General features: G+C 45.6%; 1 protein-coding gene across 2 annotated transcripts in view; it reads right to left on the minus strand.

Moving 5' to 3' along the window:
• ZBTB48 (zinc finger and BTB domain containing 48) overlaps positions 1–25,946 on the minus strand; it is a 177,201-nt gene that overhangs the window by 15,018 nt on the left and 136,237 nt on the right. For both annotated transcript variants that reach the window (XM_078642985.1, XM_078642986.1), the window contains exons 9-10: positions 11,491–11,655; positions 416–504 (exon numbers count right to left, since the gene is read on the minus strand). In XM_078642985.1, the coding sequence (XP_078499111.1) occupies positions 416–504; positions 11,491–11,655 (254 nt within the window). The remainder of the gene's footprint in view (positions 1–415; positions 505–11,490; positions 11,656–25,946) is intronic.

Consider the following 25,946-nt stretch of genomic DNA (forward strand, 5'->3'; position numbering starts at 1 on the left):
ATTGGCCTCAAGGCCTTACCTTAGAGTGAACAACTTTAACCCCAGTTTACAGATGTGGAAGGTCTATTGTACAGTTTGTGCATAACCTGTCAGCAGCAATAGATGGCAACAAAAAAAACACGTAAAAAAGGCTGGGAGACATGCAGAATACAGATGTATTACAGATACAGCTGGACACTAGGGAGCACCTGTTGGACCCAAGACCGGTAGGAAAACGGTAAAGCTAGACCGGCGTAGCAAACCTTTATTTGTTTTTAAAGATGGCCCATACAGTTGTCTAGATCTGTGGATCATCACGCAGTTGCTTACTGAAGCACTCCCTCTTTATCTAAGGACAGCCCTCTGAAGAGGCAGCAAGGTAGTATGTTAACACAGCATAAATAAACCAGCTTCACGGTTTGTGGTGGCACTGTACCTGTCGTGTGAACTTGTAACCACATTCAGTGCATTCGAACTTCCTCATCCCTTTGTGTCTTCGTACGTGGACCCGTAACTGTTCAATAGCTAAGACAAAGAGAGCAGAAACACAAGTTTAAGGTGCAATATTTAACAGTTGTTTTTACGTGTTCAAACCCACATGAAAGCATTCTCTTCAAATATAGGTTTTCCTTCATTTTGTGGCTTAGCAAAAAGGAAGAATTTCGTTAACTGAAACATAAGGTTTTGCAGATATTCCATACCTTTACTAAATACTCTAGATTAGCCATTAATTGGCACAAGTTGGTTCTATATTTATTAGCGACATGAGCCCAGATGTATAGCTACTCATCCACTTCAGTGCGAGCCCTAAAAGATTTAAATATTTGGATAAATATGTTACAAGGCATATGGATACTTTTCACAAATCCAACTTCTTCAGGGTTCTGGAAAACTTTCAAAGCTATGTGAAGCAATGGAGAATGCTGCCTTTCTCGCTGCTTGGTATGACCACACTCTACAAGAAGATGTTTCTTTTCAAATGCTTTACCTGCTACAGAGTACACCCTTTTGGGTGCCAGACACACCTTTCCTGGAGGATTGAACATTGAACACCCTACTATGGAATGGGAGGTAGATGTGGGAGGAATGAATGATAAGTAACAGCCGGAGGCATTAAAATACCAAAGTGAGGTGGCCATTAGAGCAGGCTTCAGCCTGAACAACTCAATTTAATACACAGAATCTACTACACAAGGACTAAACTGAAAATAAATGAGAAGAGTGAGCTCTGACCACTGTTTTGAGTGGCACAAGGCAGGCTTGAGATTTTTTTAAAATCACACAATATGGGGGTTATCCAGGGTGGAAAGGTTTTAGGGCGCAGTTAGTGAATGTTTGCATTACTTCTGAAGAGCTACCTAGACCAGAGAGGTAAAACTAATTATTCTGTGAATATGGACTGAGGACCCACTCACTGAGCCAGTAAGATCATGATCACCGCCTAATGGTGGCTCATAGGGTGCTGGAGACACTGTCCTGAAGCCACTTGTTGCTGACCGTAGAATGTTGATATACCGGAATGGACTGGTGCATGCTGACCATAAGTATACGAGGGGCTGCCTTAAGAAATATGAGAACATCTAGGGACAATGGAGATCACAGAGGTAGATGTTAAATGCATGGGGGACGGGTAGTTAAGATAGTAGTTGTTACAAAATACAATATATGCTAGAAAAGATTAACTGTGGTTTCCGATTATCTCCTGAAATAATGGTAGGTAACTTTGAAGTATAGTACTCTAAGTGTATGGTATTTTTATGATCTGAAACCTAAACCCCAAGTTTCCTGAAAAGCCAAGTGCTTGATGGCTTTTCTTTAGGTTTTATAATTTCTTTAAAAACAATTATTATCCTCTAAAGGACACAGCAAGAACCAATTAAACTGCTTGAAGGGAATGTTTTCTTTTCGGCTCTGGAGAGTGCGGTTCCCTGCCCTCTGTAGATCATCTTGCAAGATGCTGTTGTTTTTCATTTTACCTCAAAATACAGGAGAATCTTGCAGGTCCACTGAGGATCGCCTGGTTTACATAGATTTTGACCATAGTGCTCGACTTGGAGGTCGAAGGGGCACGCAACCTACATCCCTTTTTACAGATAGTGGTTACTGCGCTCTCTACCCAGGCTAGGGTGGATTGACTGGTGGGAGCATCAATCTATGTAGGGGTTGCCGACCAGTTCCCTCTTGGTAAGGTCTGTGCATTCTACCTTACTTGGGAGCTTTTGGCCACTATCGTGACTGGGATGTGTGTGTTGCGAGTGTGTTCATTGGGTGAGGATGGACTGGCAAGCCATTGTATTTGATGTAAATTGAGCTGGTAACTGCTCTGCTGCACACTCCATCTCTCCTGTGCCTACCTGCACCTTCCAGAAGTTTGGAGGGCTGAAAATTGAATAAGCTCTACTCTGTGAAGATCCCCTTATCTGGAGTTTAATAACATTCCTTCCTGCACACATAGGTACCAAGAGACAGGGGAGGAGGGCAGCAGGCTCTTCCCATGCAGTGATCATGCAGGAACAAGTAATAGACCCCAAGATTTGAGTAGTATGTCGATCAGGTAATGTTTAAACACCCCACTTTTAATGTTTCACTCATCTTCTGAAACGGGCCCCACACTAGTGTGGTTAAGTAAGAAGGGAATCAAGGAGCGAAATCCCTTAGATAGCAACTCTCCCTTCTGGGAATAGTGTCTGGGCTTGATAAGGTGTTTCTCTGTGTGATTTGTGTGCAGAAAGGAGTTTGCCAATGTGATGGAAGGAACTGGATTCATCTCACCAAATGAAGGAATTTACAACATCTCAGCAGCGAACCAGTTATCTGCAAGGACCTCTTAGTGAAGGGACTTGGTGGTGGACTAGTCACTACTTGTGTAGCAGTTAATAAAGAGTTTTGCACACTTGTACTGAACACACAAGTCTCTAGCAAACTACAAACTCATCCCTGCAAGCATGCAGCTCTCCCTCGCCATCTAACTTAATAAACTCTATTTGGTGTGAACTTCTTGTTCAATGGCCATGGGGTCAGTGGAAAGAAGTTGATAATGGGAGGGAGTCTAATGGTAATGGAATCACCTAAATAGGCAACTTCTTTCTAAGCTCAGGTTCTAGCTCTTTTCTATTCACCTTGTGGATACATTCCACAACAAATGATGAGAAAGGCAGCATCAGGTGGCTTATGCCCCCACAAGTTTGCAAATAACCTCTTGGCCAAATCTTGCAGCACTCCAGGTGAAGCCTCAAGAGCATAATGGCAGAATGTGTGTCGGGTATTATTGCAGGGATTCTGCGCACACACAGAACTGTGCACAGAGACCCAGGACATCAGTGAATTGTGGTGGACCAAAAAAACTCACCTCAGTACCTAGAACCCCTAACCGACTAGCATCAGTGTCACATTAGCTCTTAGTCCTATAGCAAAGGTACCAATGATTAGACAACCCAGAACATGCGACTTGGGTTACTCTCCGGAATGGTGGGAATCAAGAACACTCTTTCGTACTATTTTCATACCAGTCCACAACATGGGTAAAGAAAGACACAATAAAGTTTAAAATGTTTATTTTAACGCCGTGCTCTAAGATGCAGTATTTTTGCGAGCATAAGCAGATATATGATTAAAAATAACACGATCAGCATTGCTACAACTCCACAAAAGCAGAAATCATATTATAATGATGGTGGGAACAGGGTATATAGCACCTAGTATGCCACCCTCCCTAGTTAGGAACTATGTTTTATAAAATATAGAAGGTCTCTTAGGCCTGAATAGGGGGACCCCATACCTCCAAGATCAACAGAAGTTAATCACATCAGGATCTGCAATAGCTCTCTGTCTCTCTGGAAACAGCCTTCCTTTCGGAGTGTCTAAATCATGCATGCAGTGTGTTATTAAAGATGCCAGGATTTCAACTGCAGCTGCGTGCATGTTATGTCTAGTGCATGAGACGATCAGCTCGAACAACACCGAACATTGTTTTGATAACCTTGGAGGCTTCAGCACTCACTGTGCAGACTAAGGTCAAGCTGTAAGTCCGCACAAAGGTCGACCGGGGCCAGACCACTCTTCTGGTCCTGCTCGACCTGACAGCAGCTTTCGACACCTTGTCTCCCTCTATTCTGGTAACTAGCCTTAGGGAGATTGGGGTGGAGGGCCCAGCACTGAGCCTCCTGGCCTCCTTTCTCAATCAGAGGGAGCAGAAGGTTAAGTTGGGAGAATACCTGTCCCCCGCCAAACCTGTGCAGTGTGGGGTTCCACAGGGGTCGGCCTTGAGCCCCACGCTTTTTAACATCTATGTGGCCCCACTCGCCAGGTTAGTAAGATCTTTCGGGTTGGAGGTGTTGTCATATGCTGACGACACCCAAATCATGGTCTCTCTCTCCCACTCGGTGAGTTCCTCCGCTCTTAACTTCAGGAACTGCATGGAGGCAGTTTCACAGTGGATGATCCTGAATTCACTGAAGTTGAACGGAGAGAAAACAGAGGTCCTGGTTTTCGGTGGAGATCAGGACATCTTGTCAAGCGACTGGTGGCCTCCATCCCTTGGAGCCTGCCCTCTGTCCCTGAAATCCGCCCGAAATCTGGGCGTGCTGATTGACACCTCGCTCACTATGGACCAGCAGGTAAACAGAACTGTCTCTACTTGTTGTGGCGTTATCAGGATTCTGAGGAAAATAACTCATTATCTTTCCTTAGAAGCCCGTAAGCAGATCGTGGTTGCCCTTGTATCATCTAGATTGGACTACTGCAATGCGCTCTATGCGGGCATCAATAAAGGCCTGATACAGCGCTTGCAGGTTGTCCAAAATGCGGCAGCCAGATTTGTTCTTGATGTCCCCAGTATCTCCTCTGCCACATTATCTAGGAAGAGATTGCACTGGCTTCCGATTCAGGCTAGGATCGCTTTTAAAATCATGTGCCTGGTTCATGGGGCCTTGCTTGGAGTAAGCTCAGAAGGCATAAGATCACTGCTGGTCCCTTACACTCCCAGCAGAATCCTTCACTCCTCCAGCAAAAACCTCTTGTCTGTCCCCCGGGTTTCTAGAGCCAGATGGGGAGGGAGGGCTTTTTCGCTCTTGGCCCCGAAGTTGTGGAACACCCTCACCCCGGAGTTAAAAGCGCAACCAACGGTCATGCTCTTTAGGAAAGCATTAAAAACGTGGCTTTTCGCAGAGGCCTATTTGTAATCTGGTACTCGGCTCATTTGACATGTTATATCATTTGTTAGGCGCCTTGATGCCCTTGGGCTAAGTTGCGCACTATAAGACTACCTTCATTCAGTCAAGTCTAGGGACGTTGAAAACAAGCCATTCCCATGTGAAGCAATTCACGCAGCCTAACTTACAACAGTTACATATAGTGTCGTGTGCAAAAGCAGCAAAAAGGTAAAATGGCATTTAAACTTATAATAAGCCTATGCTAACATAGCAAGGTGCGCAAGTAAGGCCTAGCCCTCACTACAGTATCCCAATCAGGTACAATATGTTTCACAGGATGTAACCTTACGGTTAGAGCGGCCGACCTCGAAGCTGGGGAACAGGGTTCGAGTCTCGGCAAAGACGCTCAACATCCTGCGATTCTGGGCAAATCACTTAATATCCCAGTGCCTAACAAAAATGAATGTGTCCATCTGTAACTAAACTGGTGCTCATGTAAAGCGATCTGATACCCAATGTCTCGGGTCAAGTTCGCGCTATATAAAACAGTTAAAAACAAAAGACAAATATATGCCTGGAAGGTGCTACCAACACCCCTTTAGCCTGCTGGAGTGTACCCAGGCACCTGATGGAGATTGGGCTCAGTGAATAATGTAGCAGTGAGTGACATTATCCCTTTAGCTATGGCTGACACTCCATGAGTGTCAGCTGGTCTGATGAACTGCGAAACTTCGTTCAGTCTAGTTAGAAGCACACTTTAGATACAGGTATTGTAAAGTCTCCTAAGCCAGGGTTGCATAAGTATTTATCTACTGGGTGAAGTTGTGGTTGGGTTGATGTGCTATTACCTGTAACAAAACAATCTCTTATATTGCTTTCTCGTGGCTGAATAATGAATGGAAAAGGCTCAGCACTGTTCCGAGCTCCATGGACCATCAGTCTGCTTCTCACCACTGGTAGAATGCTATCAATGCTTAGAAGCATGCGTTTAGCAGGGATACACCTGATCTGTAGCCCAGGGCAATAAGAGTTCCCAGCATTGGTCACTGTCCACCTTTACACAGAAGAGTTGGTGGCGACTATGAGCACTGGGTTGGACATGCAAAAGTGGTATCCTACTCATAGGTTGCGAGCATTTGTCTCCCATTCCAAGATCAGAATTGGGCAAGGATGGACAGGATTGTGCTTGCATGATTGTCCTAGAGCTGCATACCATATTCTGGCAGATGGAGTTGTAGGAATGCTTTTGGAGCTTTTTGCCCAATGCAGGACCCCCTGTATTCACAGAAGATTAGAACCATTAGGCTGTTATACTTCTTGGTAATGAAGCTATCCACTTGCATGTTGGAGTTCAAAATCATTATGAATAGAATAATCTTGGAGCAAATCATAAATAACTTCGGATAGTACTCCAAAAAGTAAAGTCTGAATGTCAGGACTAGACAGGAATGTACATCCTCCCTTGAGACTGCTCTAATAAGATTGCTTTCCAAAAGCAGAGACAATTTGACTTGCTGCAGTGTAAACAATTGTCAAGAGGCAATTCTTAAACTTTTTCTGGACTGGTAGGTGGTTGGGGAGCTGTAGGGTATAGCCATTCTTCACCACTAAACAGACCACATCCACCAAAGAAGGAGGAATGTAGCCAGAAGGGAACCTCTTCGCTGAAACTGCCCAACGCGGTCCAGCGTCGATATGGTGACGCATCGGCATTGGAAAAGTGAGACCTAGTAGCGTTGATAGGTGCTGTCGAAGTCAGTGCCGGATGATCAGGCACTGTAGTTGCAGGTGGGAACCCCGAAGGGCTGTACACCGGAGCCAACATGGATCCAAATACAGATCCAGATGTCCTCACTGACGCATGGATCCAGTCAAGTTTCCTCTGGCCTCCTTGGGGCTAAGATGTGCACCAGAGGGAGGCAAAGATCCAAAGATAGCATTAATGAAGTGATAATATTCCCTCATTTGGTCCAGAGTGGCCCCTGCTCCGGGGAATAGTGGAAGGCCCAGGTAGACTCTCGCTCCAACTCCTCAACCAGAGGATAGGAGGGGGCGTCAGACGCAGCATATAGGCAGTGAAGTCGGAGAAGGCTGCAACTTTGAATGCTTATGATGAGACTTACCCTTTGACAACGAGATCGAAGGATGCTTGCGGGAGGGACTACTGGAGCGAGCCCTTTAGTGGTCTTTGGAATGAGAAGGTGACCGCGACCGATGTGGAGCCTGCAACAATCGTGCTACCAAGAGTTTCATGCAGCTTCTCCCCAACGCCTTTGGCTGAAGTTGACAGGTGTTGCACTCCTCTGTGTCATGGTGTTTGCCAGACACCACATAGAAATACTATGAGGGCCTGTGGCCGACATCTGCTGTCCACACGACCCACACGATTTGAACCCTGAAGACATCCAGAAAAAGCACACTGTTTTGTTGACAAAATGTCAATCTAGGCCAAAAATGCCCAGAGGCACCATTCTCTGGATCTGTGTTGTAAGCGCTGAAAGGAAGAAACAGACGTCAGGGGAAGGCTTATATGGACTCGGTCAACATCACATCCGGTGGAAGACGTTGCTACGGAGTCACTTGATGCACATAGGCACTACTAAAGAACATTTTCCAGATCCAGTCTGGTGCCTGGGGATAATTCAAAGGTAGGGAATCTGCGACTGGATGTCTCTAACAGATGAGCAGTTTCATTCCACTTAAGCAAAACATGCACACAGAGTTTGAATATGTAGTTCCCAACACACCACATATACATCTTATGGGATGTCAAGAATTGTTATATTTCTCTGGCTCAGCTCATAATCAGATTCCATGCCTATGTACCGCCTGCTGGGTCAAGGTACTTAATCTGCTCCCCAGCATAGGTAACAAAAACCTCCCCACATAAAAGGAACAGGGATTGATCTAGTTTCAAGGAGAGGAAAGTGTCACCGGGAAAATCTGCATCTGAGAATTAGCTGTCATTCTACACCTAGGCTAGGTCCGCTAAGGCCCACTGAACAAAGGAGGGAGCCGAGACATCTGTAACCAACACAGAAGTGGCTCGCCTGTGAAGTTCAGATGGGAAGGGATGAAGTAGTGAGGTCAGTTGGGGGTGGAACGGATGCCCACAGAGGAGCTCTGTTGAGAGAAAACTTTCGGCGCCATTTTGGATGGCCCCAGCATGCTGGAGGGTTGGAAAAAGGAGTGAAGGGGTGATGAGGCATCCTAGGATTGGCAAGGGGGGCCTGGCATCTAGAACGTTCCACCCTACTTAAAACCCCATGAAAAAGAGTGAGAGAGAGAGAGATGATGATCATAGACCTGGGAGTAATGACAGCAGATGATCGGCGAGCTTGAAAGAGGAGCCACCTAAAGCCCTGCAAGATGGGCTTGTCAAAGCGGACGTCGAGGACTAGGATGGGTCTCTCAATGGCCAGTGGCACTGGCTCCCTTATGCCCCCAGTAGGGGGAATACCTGCCCCCCCATGTGCTCTGCAAGACAGCCAGGAGGCTACGGGGTCTGGGAGTGCTGGCAGAAGCGTGATTTGCTGGCAGGTGTTGGTGCAAGATGCCTCCACCAGGAGCCAGACAAAGGAGAAAGTTGGCACAGGGTGCCCAAGAAAAAAACCCTTCCCTGGGAAGTGCTCCACTTTAGAGGACAGTTGGCCATATGAACATGCTCCTGGTGGCTAGAGCTGGCCACCATGTGCAAAACAAGCCAAAGATCACAATAACAGTCATAGGTAACAATTTGACCTTTCGCCCTAGAAAAACAAAGAAATTAGCATGTGGCACTCTGCTGTACTTTCATGATTATACATCCAGGTGGCTCAGGGTCTGGGACATCTTTATTTATTTTACTATGTGGTGAGAGGATTGTGTGTGGAGCCCCTGTCCCCGAGATTTTTTTTGCCCTGGGGATCCCATCCTCCAGGGCCTGGCTCAACTACTCTTTCTGCCTCTGGAATCCCATCCACCAAGGTAGAGAACAAGTCGCTGGGTAGTTACTGTCGCCATTGTCTGGGGGGCGGGGTAAAGGGGGGGTGGGACGGGTGCAGACAATGCAGACAAAGGAGCAATAAACAAAGCTGCTCCCGCCACAGGAACATAAGAAAAGTTGTTCTCATCATAGCAGGAGCAGAAAGCACAATGCCTGCTCCAGCACAGGAGCTGCGTACAGGGAGAAAGCAGGGTTCTTGAGACGCACCCCCTGCTGCTCCCAATGACTGTTACTGCAGTGGGTGACCTTTGTAGTATTGGATACCCATTAAATGAAAAAAAAACACATGGTGCATGAACACTAAGGAGAGGAGCAAGCTGCTAATATAATATTCATTGATTTCCAGCATGGAGCCTAATTTAAATATTTCTTATGCTTTATGATGCATAGTGATTATAGGGTTCAGGACCGACTAAGGGGGAAATTTGACATAAGTGTCACCAAACATACTCCCATCTACCTGAATGTATATTTTTGTAACTTAACATGTAATATTTAATATTGTGTGAGTAATAAAAGTTACCATTCCATAAGATTTAGAACAAATCCAACTTCACTAGTGAATTGATTTTTTGCAACTATTAAAAGTAATTGTTTAATTATTTTTCTAGCTAGCAACTTTCCCAAGATATTGGATTGGTATTCAATATTGTGTCCCAGTTGTTTATCTCTGAAACAGCCAAACCTGGCATACTGAAAACAACTTCTCCTACCTGGCCGCCAAGACTTCTCCTACCTGGCCGCCAAGACCTGGAACTCACTTCCGACCAATCTTCGCCTGACCCAAGACCACCTCTCCTTCAGGAAGAAGCTCAAGACCTGGCTGTTCGAGCAGTAGCGGCACCCCCCCCCTCCCAGCGCCTTGAGACCCTACGGGTGAGTAGTGCGCTCTACAAATGACCTGATTGATTGATTGATTGATTGATTTCACTGTATGAACATGTTTGACATTAAACATTTACATGTCCTACATTTAAATACCATGCACCATGCCTTTATGAGCAATACGGTCTACTTAGGGGCGAAGTATACATATTAAAAAGTAAGGATTAGGCCGGTCATACAGATTATCTTGACAGGTCGAATTTGCACTTTAAAATGGCACAGCCAGGCTACGAGTGGCATGCCCACAGTCATGTTTAAATTGTTGCTGTAATGGATGGCACAACTGGCCCTGCAGTCCACTTGTGACATTTAAATTACAAGGCCTGGGTCCATATAGTAGAGACTTTTAGCAAAGTTAGATATGACAACAGGAGTATTCCAATTTTACCAAGTTGAAAGGACGAGCACAAGCAGTCTACCAATGGTTAGCAGGGGTAAAGTGTGCATAGTTCTATCGCCAGCAAAAACACGGTTCAGCAAAAAGTTCTGGATGTCCCTGCAGAAATGAAAATTTTTCCAACACCTGGTATGTTTGATCTGAGCTTGAATAAAGTAAAACTATTTATGTATATTAGCTAAATTACTTAATTTACGCCATTTTGCAGATATGGAAATAATTCATCCAGCAGTGGGGAAAGTCGATGGCAAGGTATTTTCTACATGCTGCAGATATATATATATATATATATATATATGTCATGTGGAAAATACCTTTGCATCTACTTTCCCTGCAGCAATATGGCGCAAATGAAGTAATTGAGCTAATAAACATAAATGATTTTACTTTATTCAATATAAAATGGAGAGAGAGAGAGAGAGAGAGAGAGAGAGGTCAGTGGTCAGGTTATAAGAGCCCATATTAGTAGTGGATTTGCAAGTGATCAATGTCTTCACTAAGGACTTCAAACTGAAATCTTTATTATTCACAGGTATCGCTAAGGATAAAATAAACTAGATTTTTCTTGGCCCTCACAGCACAGAGACTGCATGAAAGCTCAATGAAGATGCTGCTGTAAGAAACAGAACTCAATGGCCCCTCAACTGTTTACCTGCTTGAATGTAAGGATGGTCAGAAAACGCAGCCATTATTTCTCATCCGTATCTCACTCCATATTTTAGAACCATAAATCCTGACACTGAAGGAGAAGATCTTTTCTTAAGGTGAGAGTGAAAACAGCTCGCCTTTGCTCTGTTGAATGGTAGTGTTTATGACTTCCTCCTCCTGATTGGCACCAATCACAAATAATGTTTGCCACACTCTTTGCACAGTAAAAAGTCTCATGCAGGAGCAAAACCATCTCTTAATGCAAGTATGAATAGTGACAATGTGCAACATGAAAAACAACAAAAAATAAAGCTTCTGAGCTAACAACATGGCCCACTTCAAATTAGGGCAATGTGACAAATGCAGAACATGCATAATACTGGTTTATATGATCCACTGATCCATATGTAATAGGTGATAGAAAGGACAGTTTGAGTGCACTTTACCTTTGAAGGTTTTCCCACATATCTGACAAAAGTGTGGTCTTCCTTCCTGGTGTCTACTTGCAACGTGTCGCTGAAGAGGGCCTTTCTCTGTAAACCGCTGATCGCAAAATTCACAGCTGAATGGACGCTCCCCAGTGTGGGTTCGATTGTGTTTATCTAAACTCGCTGTAAAACAAAAAAATTGAGTGTGTCTACAGAAATTTCACTTTCCATAAAATTGCTAAAAGGAGAGGGATGCATCTACTTTCCATTGATTGCTTTCTTTGCTGGTGAATCTAGCCACACAGATTTCGAAAATAGAATAGAATTTGCTAAAAACTACTTAAACTTTGCTTTCCGGGCAACATACCACAGATCCATATCCGTTCTCCTACAGTACTAACGGAATCAAAGTTGAGAAAATAGCATGTTAGGACCAAATATAACAGTCAATAAAAAATGTGACTGTCTCAGGATGGCAACAATAGAGTAATTCACCAAAGATGAACCTATGTCTATTAAGCCCGGGTAGACAGGGGTGGCCATCCTTCCAGTCTTGCACATGGAGACCCACTTCACAAATGGCAATGGTGATTAATGGCATACCAGAGTTCCTACATTCCTATGTTGATTTAAAATAAAGTGATATCTATCACGTATACGTGTTCAGCACTTGAGTGTTGATTACTTGCTACTGTTGCTTATTTTCCATATATTTGTATTCCAATACTACTTTGAACTTGACAACGATTAATGTGAAAAGCCAATTAAGAAATGTTTCAACAAAAAAAGGAAAAAGAAAAAAGGGGGTGGCATCAATGATGGTCAGAAAAATTAAAAACCTGAGCAGAATATTCAATCGCTTTCCATCATCTACCAAATAAACAGGAGTACCAACAGCCCATCCAGCCAACTGAATGTGCTCCAGCAAGATTTTATTCCTGCTACTTGACAGAACTGGGCTAAGCAGCTCTCTAGCTGCAGCCTGATTAGACTGTTGTAACTGACTCCATTCACAACCCAGTAAAAAACCACAAACTGCAATGGGTAGGGAACACAGACTACAGATACAAATTGGCTACCATTATCACAAACGTTAAGATTTAAACCTCACAACTTCTTGCGCAGGGAATGTGGAGTTGGCCTTGAATACAACCAAAGAGCAACACCATCCACCAATATCTTCCTTAGAGATTTCAACCTTCACTGGAACGATACAACTGATTCCTCACTATGCAGCTTCAAGGCTTTCCTCTCAGACATAAACTTCACCCAGGTTTGAAATGTACCCACCCACAACAAGGGCTCCACCCTTGATTTAATCATAGTTAAAGATAACATGATACAACTTGAAAGTATATCACCGTATGACTGGTCAGATCACTACATAATCTTTTTGCATCCTTGAAAAGGTACTGCCTAGACAAAGGCAACCTCATAAGACCAAACAGTGGTCTAGAAATCTGAGAGACATTAACACAATTGACCTAACCTCCGTTAGTAATAACTTACTTCCTCCAACCCATAAAATGACCAATCTGGATGACCTCACTGAACACTATATACATGCCATGACCAATATATTCGACAGAGCTGCTCTGAAGTAACTGAAGAGGATACCGGTCAAACAGTCCAAACCCTGATTCAATAGCTCCCTCAACGAGGAACGGCGCAAACTAAGGCTCACAGGGAGATCATGGAGAAACTCTCCTTCCCTAACAGACCTCAAACAGTTAAGGAGGGCAAAAAGTTCTTACAATGAACATCTGCAGCATGAAAGCCAATCCCTTTATGTTTCAGCTTGACAATGGCAAAAATTGATCTAAAAAACTATTTGAAATCATAAAACAACAAATTTACCACTCAACCGACCAACAATCTGCTCCCAAGATATCACTTCCGTGATCAGGACTTCTCTGCACACTTAATTAAAAATCCAGAAAGATTAAACGCAAACTGCAACTTGCATCAGAAAATTGGCATCAGCCCATTACATCGACCTGGGAAGCCTTAGAGTGCTCCGACCTCCAGAGCCACAGATCATACACTAAAAAATAATGCATTTGTGGTACAACTTAAGACAACCTGACTATGTCGAGCTATGGAAAATCATAATGTCATTAAAACCCTCTAATCATTTCTATGATCCATTGCCTGCCAAATTCTTCAAAGAGCTTAGATTTGCCATTCTCCCACTCTGGTCATTGATTATCCGCGAATCTCTCTTACAGGGTAGGATTCCTGACTGCCTACAGATAGGAGAAGTCTCACCCATTCCAAAAAAGCCTAATGTAGACCTATCTGATCCCAACAATTTCCGTCCAATTTCCAATATCATGACTCTAGCTAAACCTCTCGAGAAATGCATATGCATACAACTGTACAATCACATCGAAAAGTTTCAGCTGCTTGACCAATACCAATCTGGTTTTAGAGCAGGGCATGGTACTGAAACAGCTCTAACCCACACTGTTGAGGATGCCCTGAGACTACTTGACCACAATGATCCATTTTATTTATTTAGCAACGCGGATAAATCATCCCCAAAGGGATATCTTGGTGCAGGGGGATCAGAAAAATGCAGGGCAAGGAACTTGAAAGATTAAAATAATTGAGTTTTGAATAATTTTCTAAAATTGTGATGAACTGTGCATTCTCGAAGGTGTAGTGGAAGTTTATTCCAAAGATGGGGTGCCAAGAAAGAGAAAGAGTAGCCCCTGAGCGTGTTTCCTTAATGCGTGATTGTTAGACCTGGCACCATTGGCGTGGGTCTCCATTCCATTTTTCGCTGTTGTCTCCTCTGTTTTTGCTGATATTAGATGCTCTGGGCGCTGTGCCACTGCCATTCAGTGCCACAGCGCAAATGCTCCCTGTGTAAAATATGACTGTGAATTGGTATATCCCTGATTGGCTTATTTGGTTTACCTGTTAGTCCCTAGTAGTGTGGCCTGTGTGTGCCCAGGGCTCGTAACCCAAATGCTGCTGGTGGGCCTGCAGCGCTGGTTTGCGCTACCCACAGAAGCAGCTTGTAAAGTGTTCCTAAGACCTGCCACTGCAGTGTCTGCGTGCAGTCCAGAACTGCCATCTTGGCTGTGAAGTGCCCACACTTCCCAGCCCCTGAACCTTCCCTTAGCATCATGTCAGTCACCCCTATAGTAGGTGCATTGTGTGTGTAAGGTAGGACATGGCTTGATATGTGTAGCATGTCCTGGTAGTGAATAGCCCTCCATTTTGTTTTTCACTGCTGCAAGGCTACCTGTTCTCCATAGGCTAGAATGGGCAGACTGGCGATTACATCTTATAGTCCTATCTGACTCAGGGAACATGGTAGAAATTCAAGTTTAGTATGCCTGAAAATACATCTTTTAGTGAAGTTGGTTTTATCATTCTGTGTTTGAAAATACCACTTTTAGAAAGTAGGTATTTTCTTGCCTAAGCCTTCCAGTGTGCTCTGCTGTTATGTGTATTGGCTGTCTGGGTTTAGAGGGGCAAGGCAGGCTGAGTCAGACCTGGGTTGAATAGAGAGATCCACATTGAGTACTGGGGAGTGGTAGCTCCTTGATCTGAATAGGGCTGTGCCTGGCAAGGTGAATGCTGGCTCCACCTCCTACTGTGCGTCTGATGGCAGACCCCCTCTTTCTGAAAGGAAGGATGCAGCCTGGTAAACAAAGTGCTCCAGGCCTGAGCAGAACTGGTTCTGGCTGGGTTCAATGACTAGAGACGTTTGAGAACAAAGACTTTGGGGTATAAATATCTGTGCCCAAACCTCTGATTTTTGTATTGCTCCTGGATGTCAAGAGGAACCTCTGTCCGTGTTACTGAAGGAATCTGCAGGAGAGGACTGTCCTTGTGCTTGTGTGCTGTTTCTTGGATTGGCCTGCAGTAGTTCCCCTGGGACTTGGAAGAAGAGGGAAAAGGAGTTTTGAGAGACTTTTATTTTGCTAAGCAATCACCCAAGTGCTAGAATAGAGCTAGCCTCCTGCTGGAGTCACAGGCTCATCCGACTCCCCCATCAGCCTCCTGATTCCTCCCAGCGAGGATTTCTATCTGCAGGTGGGGCCCCTGTGAGTTCCAGGGCCTCTAGTTCTACTACAGAGAAGAGAGTGCTGAAATCGTCGCCAACGCCCGTTTGAGAGCCGCCGCAGCTGAAGAGCGTAAGAAAAATCATCGCGCTGCTGCCGCCGAGCGCTCGCAAACCAAAGATCATCGCATTGGACGCTTGCGGGCCACAAAGTGCTCGCTAACCCCCGAGATCATCGCACGTTTGCGGGCTTGTCGAAGGCTCGCTAACCCCTGGTCATCACATCGAGATCATCGCATCACGACATCGCAGAGCGGGTGCCGTGCGTCCGCCTTTTTCCTCGCATCGCACCCGGATCGTCGCTCCCTCGCGGAGCGCCATTTTCTTTCTGCTCTTGCACCCGTCTGGCCACCATGTCTTGGCGCTCCTCCTGCCCCCAAGTCCCAGATAAAGAGCCTCGGGATCTGGCTTGACACCGCCCTTGATTTCTCGGTCCAGGCTACTAAGACTGCCGCCACTTGCTTTGGACTAATGAGGATGCTCCGGCGGGTGCTCCCTTTGCTCCCTTTCCAGGCGAGGAGGACCATGGTCCAGGCCCTGATTCTCTCTCGCCTGGATTATGGGAATGCTCTCTACCTAGGAGCACCGGCTTCGGTACTGCAGAGGCTTCAGGTCACACAAAACAGTGCGGCCCGCCTACTGTTCAATCTCTCCCGTCGGCAGTCGGCGAGGAAGGCTCTGAAAGACCTCCACTGGCTCCCAATGGCTGCCAGAGTGCAGTTTAAAGCTTTGTGCATTATGCACAAATCCTTTCACCGTGTAGGCCCAGCGATTCTGCACCCTTTGGTCACGCCTTATGTCCCAGCACGCCCCCTTCGGTCTGGTACCTTGCAGCTGGCCACCTCCTCTAAAATTAACAAAGCCCGTTGGGGTGGCCGCTCTTTTTCCCATTCGGCGACCAGACTTTGGAATGCCCTCCCCTTTGCCATCCGAGGAAATAGCAACCTCCTCTCATTCAGAAAGGCCTTGAAAACGCATTTGTTTGCTAAATCCTGCTGATCTGCCCCGAGCCTGCGCTAAACCATTTTATCTTCAAGCGCTGCGAGGCCCTAGGGCAGTTATGCGCTATACAAATGCAATTTTTCATTTTTTCTTTCATCGCAACAAGATCGCACACGCAACAGGGTCAGTGCATCATCCTCCCTTGCGGCAAGGATTAAACGCATCGCCGGCCTAGCGTGGGGAAATTCATCGCTACAGCTCGTTTGCGACATTTTGCTTGTTTTGCTACGAAATCCAGGTACTTTGTAAGTAGAGGGTCGCAGACACCCCTGATTTAAACTGAACCCCTATTTGAACACTTTGAACTCTTTCTCCAGCTTTTCAAGAGTACCCCCATGTTTCAATATTGTGGCTTTTTACCGTTATTAGTCTTGTGTTAAGTCTATATATAAAGATACTTATTTTTTATAACTAGTTGCGTGGTGTCCCTTTGTAGTGTCCTTCACTGTGTTACTGTGTATGATCATAAATGCTTTACACACTGCCTCTGAGATAAGCCTAGCTGCTCGTGCTACGTTACCACAGGGTTGAGCAGGGGTTATCAAAGGGTGTAGCCTCCTTACTCTGACTTAGGAAGAAGGGTCCCTACTTGGACTCTGGCCAGCCACTGTCAACTAGAGACCCCCATTTCTAACAGTGGTACCATAAGGAGAGACTTATTGGCAGATCTCAAAGCACTTGTAGGCCGATAGGGAATACGTTTTTCCTTCAAGTAGCTAGGTCCCTTGCCACTAAATGCTTTGTGCACTAGGCAACAGATCTTGAAGGTAATCTGCTTCCGCACTGGCAACCAGTGTAGTGCATGTAGTAGAGAGACAGAAGCGGATATCGCTGGAAGGTTGTGAATAAGACGGGCCGCTGTGTTCTGGACTACCTGGGACTTGTCCAGGAGGGATTCATTTACAGCAGCCAGGAGAGCATTTCCATAGTCCAGGCGATTGATCACCAGTGCTTGGACTAGGGTCTTACGTACTGCCCTTGGGAGCATTGGAAAGACTATTTTTAATCGTCTCATAACATGGAAACAGGAGCCAGTAATGGAAGTCACTTGGTCTTTCATGGTAAGCTTCTGGTCAAGTTTTATGCCTACTTATTCTTCTTGATCTATCCTCAGCGTTTGACACGTTCAAACACGAAAACCTGATGGATCTTCTGGAAAAAAAGATGGGGTAGTGGGCCCGGTCTTAAATTGGTTTGCCTCGTTCCTACTGAATAGAACGTAAAGAATCTAAGTGAACCATTCCCTCGCTAACAGTGCACCAGTTTCAATTGGAGTGCGTCAAGGTTCCACTCTCTCCCCTACGCATTTTAACTTGTTCATGGAACCCCTCAAATTCTGAAACGTTCTAACATACAATACCACATGTACGCTGATGACACTCAACTTTATATGAGAATGACCTCACTGGAAGACATCAAAACCCTGAACTGTGTTCTTCTGAAAACTCAACAATGGTTAACTCACAATCACCTTACGCTGAATGCTTTCAAGACCGAATTCCTCCTGATTGCCCCGCCCAACCACTCTGCACCCATTCAAGGATGTCTCAAACAACTAACGGCTCTCAACAGCGATCTGCATGTTGTTGAATCCACAAGATCTTTAGGCATAACGCTGGACAAATATCTGAATATGCAAGACCACATACATAAGTGCAACAACTAGGGGAGCCAACCACCAACTCAACACACTTAGGAAAATCAAACCGTTCCTGCCTCCTGTGGACATGCACCTAGCAGTCCAGCACCTAGTTATCCGCCGTCCTCTCTGAATTCTGCTGCCAGACTCATCACGGGCTCACGAAAACATGATCACATCAAACCTGAACTAATCCAGCTCAACTGCCTATTGGTCGAAGATCGGATTTGTTTCAGGTTTGCCTGCTTGACGCACAAAGCTCTTCATTATAACACCCCCGCCTACTTGGCAGAGAAGCTTGAACTTTCTGCTATGAATCTGGCCTTAAGAAGCTCCAGTTCTCTCCTGCTGAAACCTAAAAAAAAAATACAAAAAATAAAAGAACCTACAAGCGCGCCTTCTCTGGTCTTGCCCCAAGAATTTGGAACACTCTTCTTCCCAAAATCTGTTGTAACCTTTCGGTCTCTTCATACAAAAACAAGTCAAAGGGCCACTCCTGAATAACCAGCTGCAACAATTGACCCGAAGACAACATAACTAACTTTTATGTCTTACAGACAACAGGGGTATCTCATTCATTGAGGCAATTTTTGATGCAATTTTTGTTCACTTTACCTGTTCCACATGTTTGGTTTGCCCTTTCTGTAACTGTGATGGTTAACTACAAATGTGTACTTCTTTTGCTTTTTACCGACCAATCTTATCCTCTTTCTGTTGTACAGCACTTGGATACCCTAGGGGTCATGTTCATGCTTTATATAACACCTTTCAAATAGAAATAAAATAATTCTCCTAACTCAGTGATGTAAGTCCTCTTTAACATCAAGACTGTCAGTTTGTCAACACTAAGTGAAATTCATGTATTTGTGGGAGCAACAAATGTAATAATAGGATACCCAAATCAAAGGGGATTAAATCGTTTTGAGGTCCTGGGGAATTCCCATTGATCCTGGTTTGTCCTAGATAGACAAACATGTTGACCAGTTCATAAGAATATAAGAAGCATTATTTTCCTACATATTCTGAGTGTTTTAAAATCTCAACATAGGCCCCCAAAAATACACATTATGAATGGGCGTCCTATAGTTAATTCAATATACCACTCCCTTCACCAATATACCTTCACATCACTTCATAACGTTTCCCCCACCATATACCTTCGGAGATCACTGGGTTGCTCAACAGCAAACTGAAAGGCCAGAATTCATAAAAGATTCCTGGTAGCCCCTTCAAGGGGCCCGTTGGGCAATGAGGAGTACAGCCCTGGATGATACAGGCCACCTTTTGGTGGGTGAGGGCTTGTGCTTTAACACTTCCATTGGCCTGGTAGGGCCTGATACCTAATACAGTAAAATGGACCCCCTTCCTGGAACAGCACACTTGCGTGTTTATTGATACGGTCGGTAGAGTGTGTAGCTTCCTAGTCCTTTGTATTTTGAGATTGTGCAGAAAAAAGGAACAAACAGATCCTCATGATCTGTGTACTGTTTGCCTTCCAGGAGCCCATTTTCCAGACAGATGCCACCAAGGTAGGAAGTCTTCAAGCCGCACACTGAAGGTCAGAGAGAACACCTGTCTTTATAAACTTGGGGAGGTGCAGAGTAGTCTTAGGTTGAACTGGAAGGTCAGAGGAGTAAGGAGAAAGGATACATTCTACCAGTGGTCCAGTTCCCATCGCTGAGGACTCCTCCAGAGAGCAAGCCAAGAGGAGACAGCAGGATGGAAAACGGCACTGCCCCCCCTCCCCCATTAACGTCCAGGCTAGATACTATGGCCATATATTTGCTGTTGAGGGCCGTTCAGCATCAAGGAGGCATTTGACAAAAAGGCATACTTTCGACTTTAAGAGTCTAGGACGTCTAACCACTACTGGACATTGAGGTATACTAATACAACAACCTTTGTTCAACAGTCTGCAAACGGGTTTTGCAAATTAAAATTTTGGAGACTGCCTACGACCTTGAATTTGGAGTATTCTAAGGCCTACTCTTCTACTAGACTGTCTTCTACTAGACCCACTACTTGGTGGTTGAAGTATTGGATTCTCCACCTTCGAGAACTCCATCACCTCCTTAAGCTGCTGCACCTAAGGAGAATTCTCCTCAAAGTCCCATTTCAAGTGCCATTCTAGCTGATGGAACACAACAAACGACACCACCATCAACACAGAGCATTATGCCTGACAGTGCCTTTCCACAGAGATTCTTGAATTCAACAAAGTCTCCTCACATGTCACACTCTCGCTATGCTAGACACTTCAGAAGATCAGGTTCTTCCATACACATTACTACAAAATGGGCAAGGGGAGCTTCAAAGGAAAAAGTTTGTCTTCAAGTTCTTCATCAAGAGTAAGGCCTAGGAGATAAACGTTGATCTTTGTGGATTCACCACCAGTCAGGACTTCCTTCATTGGCAATATCAATATTTTTCAAGAATCTTGATTATAGGTGCTAATAAACTTAACATTCTATTTAAGTGATATTTGAAACCTATCACCAGTATACTTCTACAATACTGTTCATTCCTATGGTTCACTGTTCCTCCCGACAAGGGGGAGGGGTTGGCCTAACGGCTAAGGCGCTCGACCTCGGACCTGGGGATCTGGGTTCGAGTCTCGGTAACGATGCCAAAAACCTCCTGTGATTCTAGGCAAATCACGTAATCTCCCCGTGCCTAAAAAAATGAAAGTGTGTCCTCATGTAACGTAACTGGTGCTATGTAAAGCGCTCTGATACCTGATTCGGTTCGGGTCTAGTTCGCGCTATATAAAAACTCTGCAAAAAAAAAAAAAAGGCAGAAAAGTTTGTAGCACATAAACTGGCAACAATGTAATCTGCCAGTGCTGATGCCTCTTGGGCCGATGGGGACAATCGCTATGGAGGTCACTGCAAGAATTAGCTGGTGATTTACCTCTAGAAAGACGTGAGGATTTCACGGAGGTCCTTAATGAACAATTACCTTCGGTAACACCTTATCTGGTAGAGACTATCTAACTGCAAAGTCCTTACCTTAGAATTATCCCCAGGAATCAGACTGGATCTGGAAATTTTTCATGAACAGTACCCTTGCGTGCAGGTAGGTGGCGTTGTTCGGCTACACGTGGCGTCATTGGCGATGACTGCTTCAGAAATGGTGTTCGCAGTGCCTATATAGGCGCCACCCTGGCACGCTGGTGTCAGTTACTTTTTGCGACTTTCCATGCGAGAAGCGCGCAGCCACGGATTACACAATGCTGGTGTGGAAAACTAGGGCACTGGAAGGGTAAGCCCTACCCCATGTATTCCGATCACAGAGTGGGGAGGATGGGTGGGTCAGTAAGAAATCTTCACCTATATAAGGCGTTACCAAAGGTAAGCAACTTGTTCATCTGATAGAGACTTCTAGCCGCAGATTCCTCATATTAGAATATATATACCCTAGCAATACCTCCCCAGAGGTGGGTCTGCAGACCAGTTCCACACGAGGAAGTCCTGCAGGACAGAATGGGCAAAATGCCCATCTCTATGGACCGGATTGCCCATGCAGTAGTGCTTTGGTAAATGTGTGTAAGGAAGCTCATGCTATCCAGGACCGGTACTCTATGTGCTAACGCAGTGTGGCAGATTTAGCTCTGGTGGAATGAGCTTGTAAACGCTCAGGGAGCAGCTATTTAGCCAGTGCGTAGCAAAACTTTATACAGACCACCAGGAGATGATCTGCTTCTACACTGCCAGTCCTTTCTTCGTTCCGACATACCCCATTAACAGCTTGTCGTCCACTCGGAACTCTGGTGTGCGGTCAAGACAGAATAACAACAATATTTATGGGTTCAATCGGTGAAGTTGCAGGGGGTGGGAGGAATGAAGTGGTGCGTAAAAATTAAGCAGAGTGATGGCCCACTTGAAATGGAGAGGCCACTTTTGGAAGATAGTAAACACTTGTACGAAGCACCAGTTTGTCAAGGTTAATTGTTCAGGTAAGGAGTCTTGGATGACACTCACTGACCCTTCGGGCAAATGTTATGACCACCAGGAAGGCAGTCATGATGGTAAGCAGCCTGAGAGCACAGTTGTGCAAGGGCTTAAACGGAGCACACATCAGCAACGTTAGTACCAGGTTAAGGTTCCATTGAGGCATAATAAATGGAGGAGGAGGAAACATATGTTGCAAACCTTTCAAAAACCTATTCGCAATAGGGGATTGGAAAAAGGAAGGTAGGTCAGGAAACCACAGATATGCAGATATCACAGAAAGGTATACCTTAACAGTGCCCAGAGCAAAGCGCTGCTGGGAAAGGGAAAGAACAAACAGAAGAACCTGAGAAAGGGGAGCAGAAAGAGGGTCAACGTGTTTCTCTGCACACCATGGCACAAATCTGCCCCAATGACAGGCGTATAGCAACTTGATGGAGGGACGCCTGGCTGCCAAAATAACACTGCAGACGGTCGAAAGCTGTAAACGGTCGCAGCTCGATCTCTACGCAAGAAGGTAGAGCGTTGACAGGTTCGGGTGGAGAATTCTCCCCTGCTGCTGCGACAGAAGATCCTCCTGAATGCAGTCTGATCGAAGGACCAATGGCCATGCTCATCAGCTCGGGATACCAGTCTCTCCGTGCCCAACCTGAAGCCACAAGAATAACTTGAGACTAGTCGTTCCTGATCTTCTTGGGAACTCTGGGCAGGAGCAGTATGGGCAGATAGGGGTACAGGAGGCCTGAGCTCCACTCAAGATGAAAAGCATCTGTGAGCGAGAGCGGCCTTGAAAACTCCAGTGCAAAGAACTGTCTTGTCATTGGAAAACAGATATAACCAAAGCTCTCCCCACTGCTGAAAGAAACCTTGTGCCACCTATGCATGGAGTCGCCATTTGTGATCCACGAGGAATCGTCGGCTGAGTTAGTCTACTTTGGCGCTCAGAGAACCTGCCAAATGTTGAATCACCAGGAAAATGCCCTGCTGTTCCAGCCATCTCCAGAGACACAGGGCCTCTTGACAGAGGGTCCACGAGTCCACACTGCTCTGCTTGTTGCAGTACCACATAGCGGTGGTTTTGTCTGTGAACAACGGCACTAGCCTTCCCTGGATAAAGGGTAGAAAGGTTTTCAATACCAAATGGATTGCTCGAAGCTCCAACAGGTTGATGTGGAGTTCGGATTCCGCCAGGACCAGAGTCCTCTAAACTCCACTTCTCCCAGATGGCTGCCCCATCCCATGAGTGACGCATCCATCACTACTATGAGATCTGGTTGTGGAAGGGAGAAGGGTCTGTCTCTAACCCAATCACGGTGGGTGGAGGCTGCAGCTTATGGGGGGTTTGGTGGACTGACATGACCGCAGGTCACATGACCCACGGGGCCGGAAGGACCCGCCGCCACGCAGAGATTAGAAAGCTTGCGCATTGCAGTGGCTGGATGGGTAAGGCTGTGCCTGTACACCCCATATCCCTGGCCGTGAAAGGCGGATTGAGGGTCACGAGGAGCCATAGCAAGGGCCAAGGACCTGGCCGTAGCCCTGCTTTCCTTAAAGAGCTTCAGTACTGAATCCATCTTGTCTCCGAAGAGACAGGAACCATCAAAAGACATGTCCATAAGAGTAGATTGGACATTCCCTGAAAAGCCGGTTGTTCTAAACTTTGCGTGGCGTCATAATGTCACTGTTGCCAAAACTGCTCTGCCTAGTGAAACGGCTGTGTCTAATACACATCGATTTGTGAACTTCGCTACATCTCTCCATCGGTAATATACTTAGAAAGAATGACCAGGGCTCCACCAGAACCATTGGCAGCACCTGCACAAATTTATCCAAAATGGCCTGGGAATAGCAGCACAAAAGGCAAGCGGTGTTCACAGACCGCAGAGCACGGTTGGCTGATGAAAACCTCTTCTTCCCCAAATCGTCCAACCTATTCAATTCGCTGTCCTGGTGTGTGTTAGAGAATGCGCCAGGATTTAGATGGGATGTAGAGTCTTGGACCACCAAGCTCTCTGGGGAAGGGTGTTTTGGTGAGGATGTTTGGGTCCCCTGGAGCGCCAGTGGGGGTGGGCAATCATCCTATTCACAGGAGCCCCTTTTTTGTGTTTGGACCAGGTCCCAAGTAGGACATGCGTGAGGGTTTTGTTGAATAGAAGTAGCGGTTCTGAGGAAGACTCTCCCGGTTGCAGCACCTCTATCAAGATGTTAGTTAATTCACAACAGATTCATGTGCCTTAAAATGGGAGAGATTTCGCATCAGGAGTATTCAAGACCCACCATCTGTAAAAAAAAAAAGCGGTATTAAAATACCTTCCTTATTTGGCCAGCTCATGTTTGCAATTCTCTTCAATTAAAGTCCATCAGGCCGCTAATACTACATATAACAATGTCCTTCACTAACCTATTTTTTTCAAAGTCTTGGTTGTTAAAGACTTCCTAGAAAAAATTAAGAAGGTTTCTCAGGGGATCAGAAGATGCTCCTTTCCATGGGAATTTAATATTGTCCTCTGAAGGCTCTTGGGCCCTCTGCTTGAGCTACTTTAAAAAGCTTCCCTACAACAGCTGAAGTATACAAAAGGTGATAAGTGGAATACTTGAATTAATCTCACCACTGGTAACAACTCGGGCTGCATCCAAGTTCATAGTTATATTGCACGCTGTTGTTCTTTGGGACCACACCATATGCAAATCAGTCTTGACCCTGCTCCAATAGGGACCGTCAAGCCCAAAATTCCTGGCCAGGCCTCCCTGCACTGGAACACAAGCAACTCAAGACCGGTTTCGCTCTGACTGGGGTTCTTCAGTCAAGTGTAGTGTTCTGGTTCAATGGCCCAGTGAGCCTGGGTCCCACATCTGGACATACCAGTCACATTTATGGCGTCACACTGCAGTATGGCTGGGTCTAAATTGAGATGGCATGGTGGCCAAAATTATAGTTTAGAATGCCACTCCAAGTGATTGTTAGTGGTTAGCTTTTGCGAGCATTCCTCCGGTCTCGTTTTGTGTGTCTAATGTAACACCCTGGTGGAGAAGTGTGGCTCAATGGTTAGAGCAGGCAGACCTTGATGCAGAGCTCTGGCCAGGGACCAGGGTTCGATTCCCGCCTCGGCGGGTCTCCGGCTCATTAATTCCCCTGACTGGATATTCTCGCCTCAGTGCCTGTTCTGATCATGGGTCCCACGCTGCAACTCTGAGCAATAGCTTGCTTAGTCTCCACAATGGCCCCAAAAGCCCTGGGAATGCCTGGCTGCACCTGGGGGTTGCCCAGGAGTGGATATTTCCCAGGGAAGCCAGGAAGGTTCCTAAGCGGTATACGGACAGCGCCGGGACACCTCCGCTGGAGGTAGCTGTGCGCTTTACAAATTCCGATATATATATATATTTTTTTACCCTAAGCGGCCAAAAGCACGCCCAGATGTGGATCCCTTGCTATCGATGCCACTGGAGCAAAGCTGAACTCGACCGAAGAGGCCCGATCAGACTGAAACCCGTCTTTGGTTGCTTGTTTTCCGGGTCAGAAAGTACCTGGCTTGGCAGTTCAGACTGGACTGTTTCTATTGGAGAAGACCAACACTGATTTACATATGGCTGGTTCTAACCTGAGATGCCATAGTGGGCAAGAACAATGAGTTGGAATGCTACTGCAAGCATTTGTCAGTAGTTTGACTCAATGCAAGCATTCCTCCAGTTTCCTTTTGTATGTCTGATGTCCAGACAACATCCGTCATAGAAAGCAACTTTCCTTAGCTATCAAATCTGCATGCATAGTGGAGCAAGATCCAAGCATTGTGAACCGTATACAGTA

Source organism: Lissotriton helveticus, chromosome 5_1 (genome assembly GCF_964261635.1).
Source record: "Lissotriton helveticus chromosome 5_1, aLisHel1.1, whole genome shotgun sequence".
NCBI classification, from domain to species: domain Eukaryota; kingdom Metazoa; phylum Chordata; class Amphibia; order Caudata; family Salamandridae; genus Lissotriton; species Lissotriton helveticus.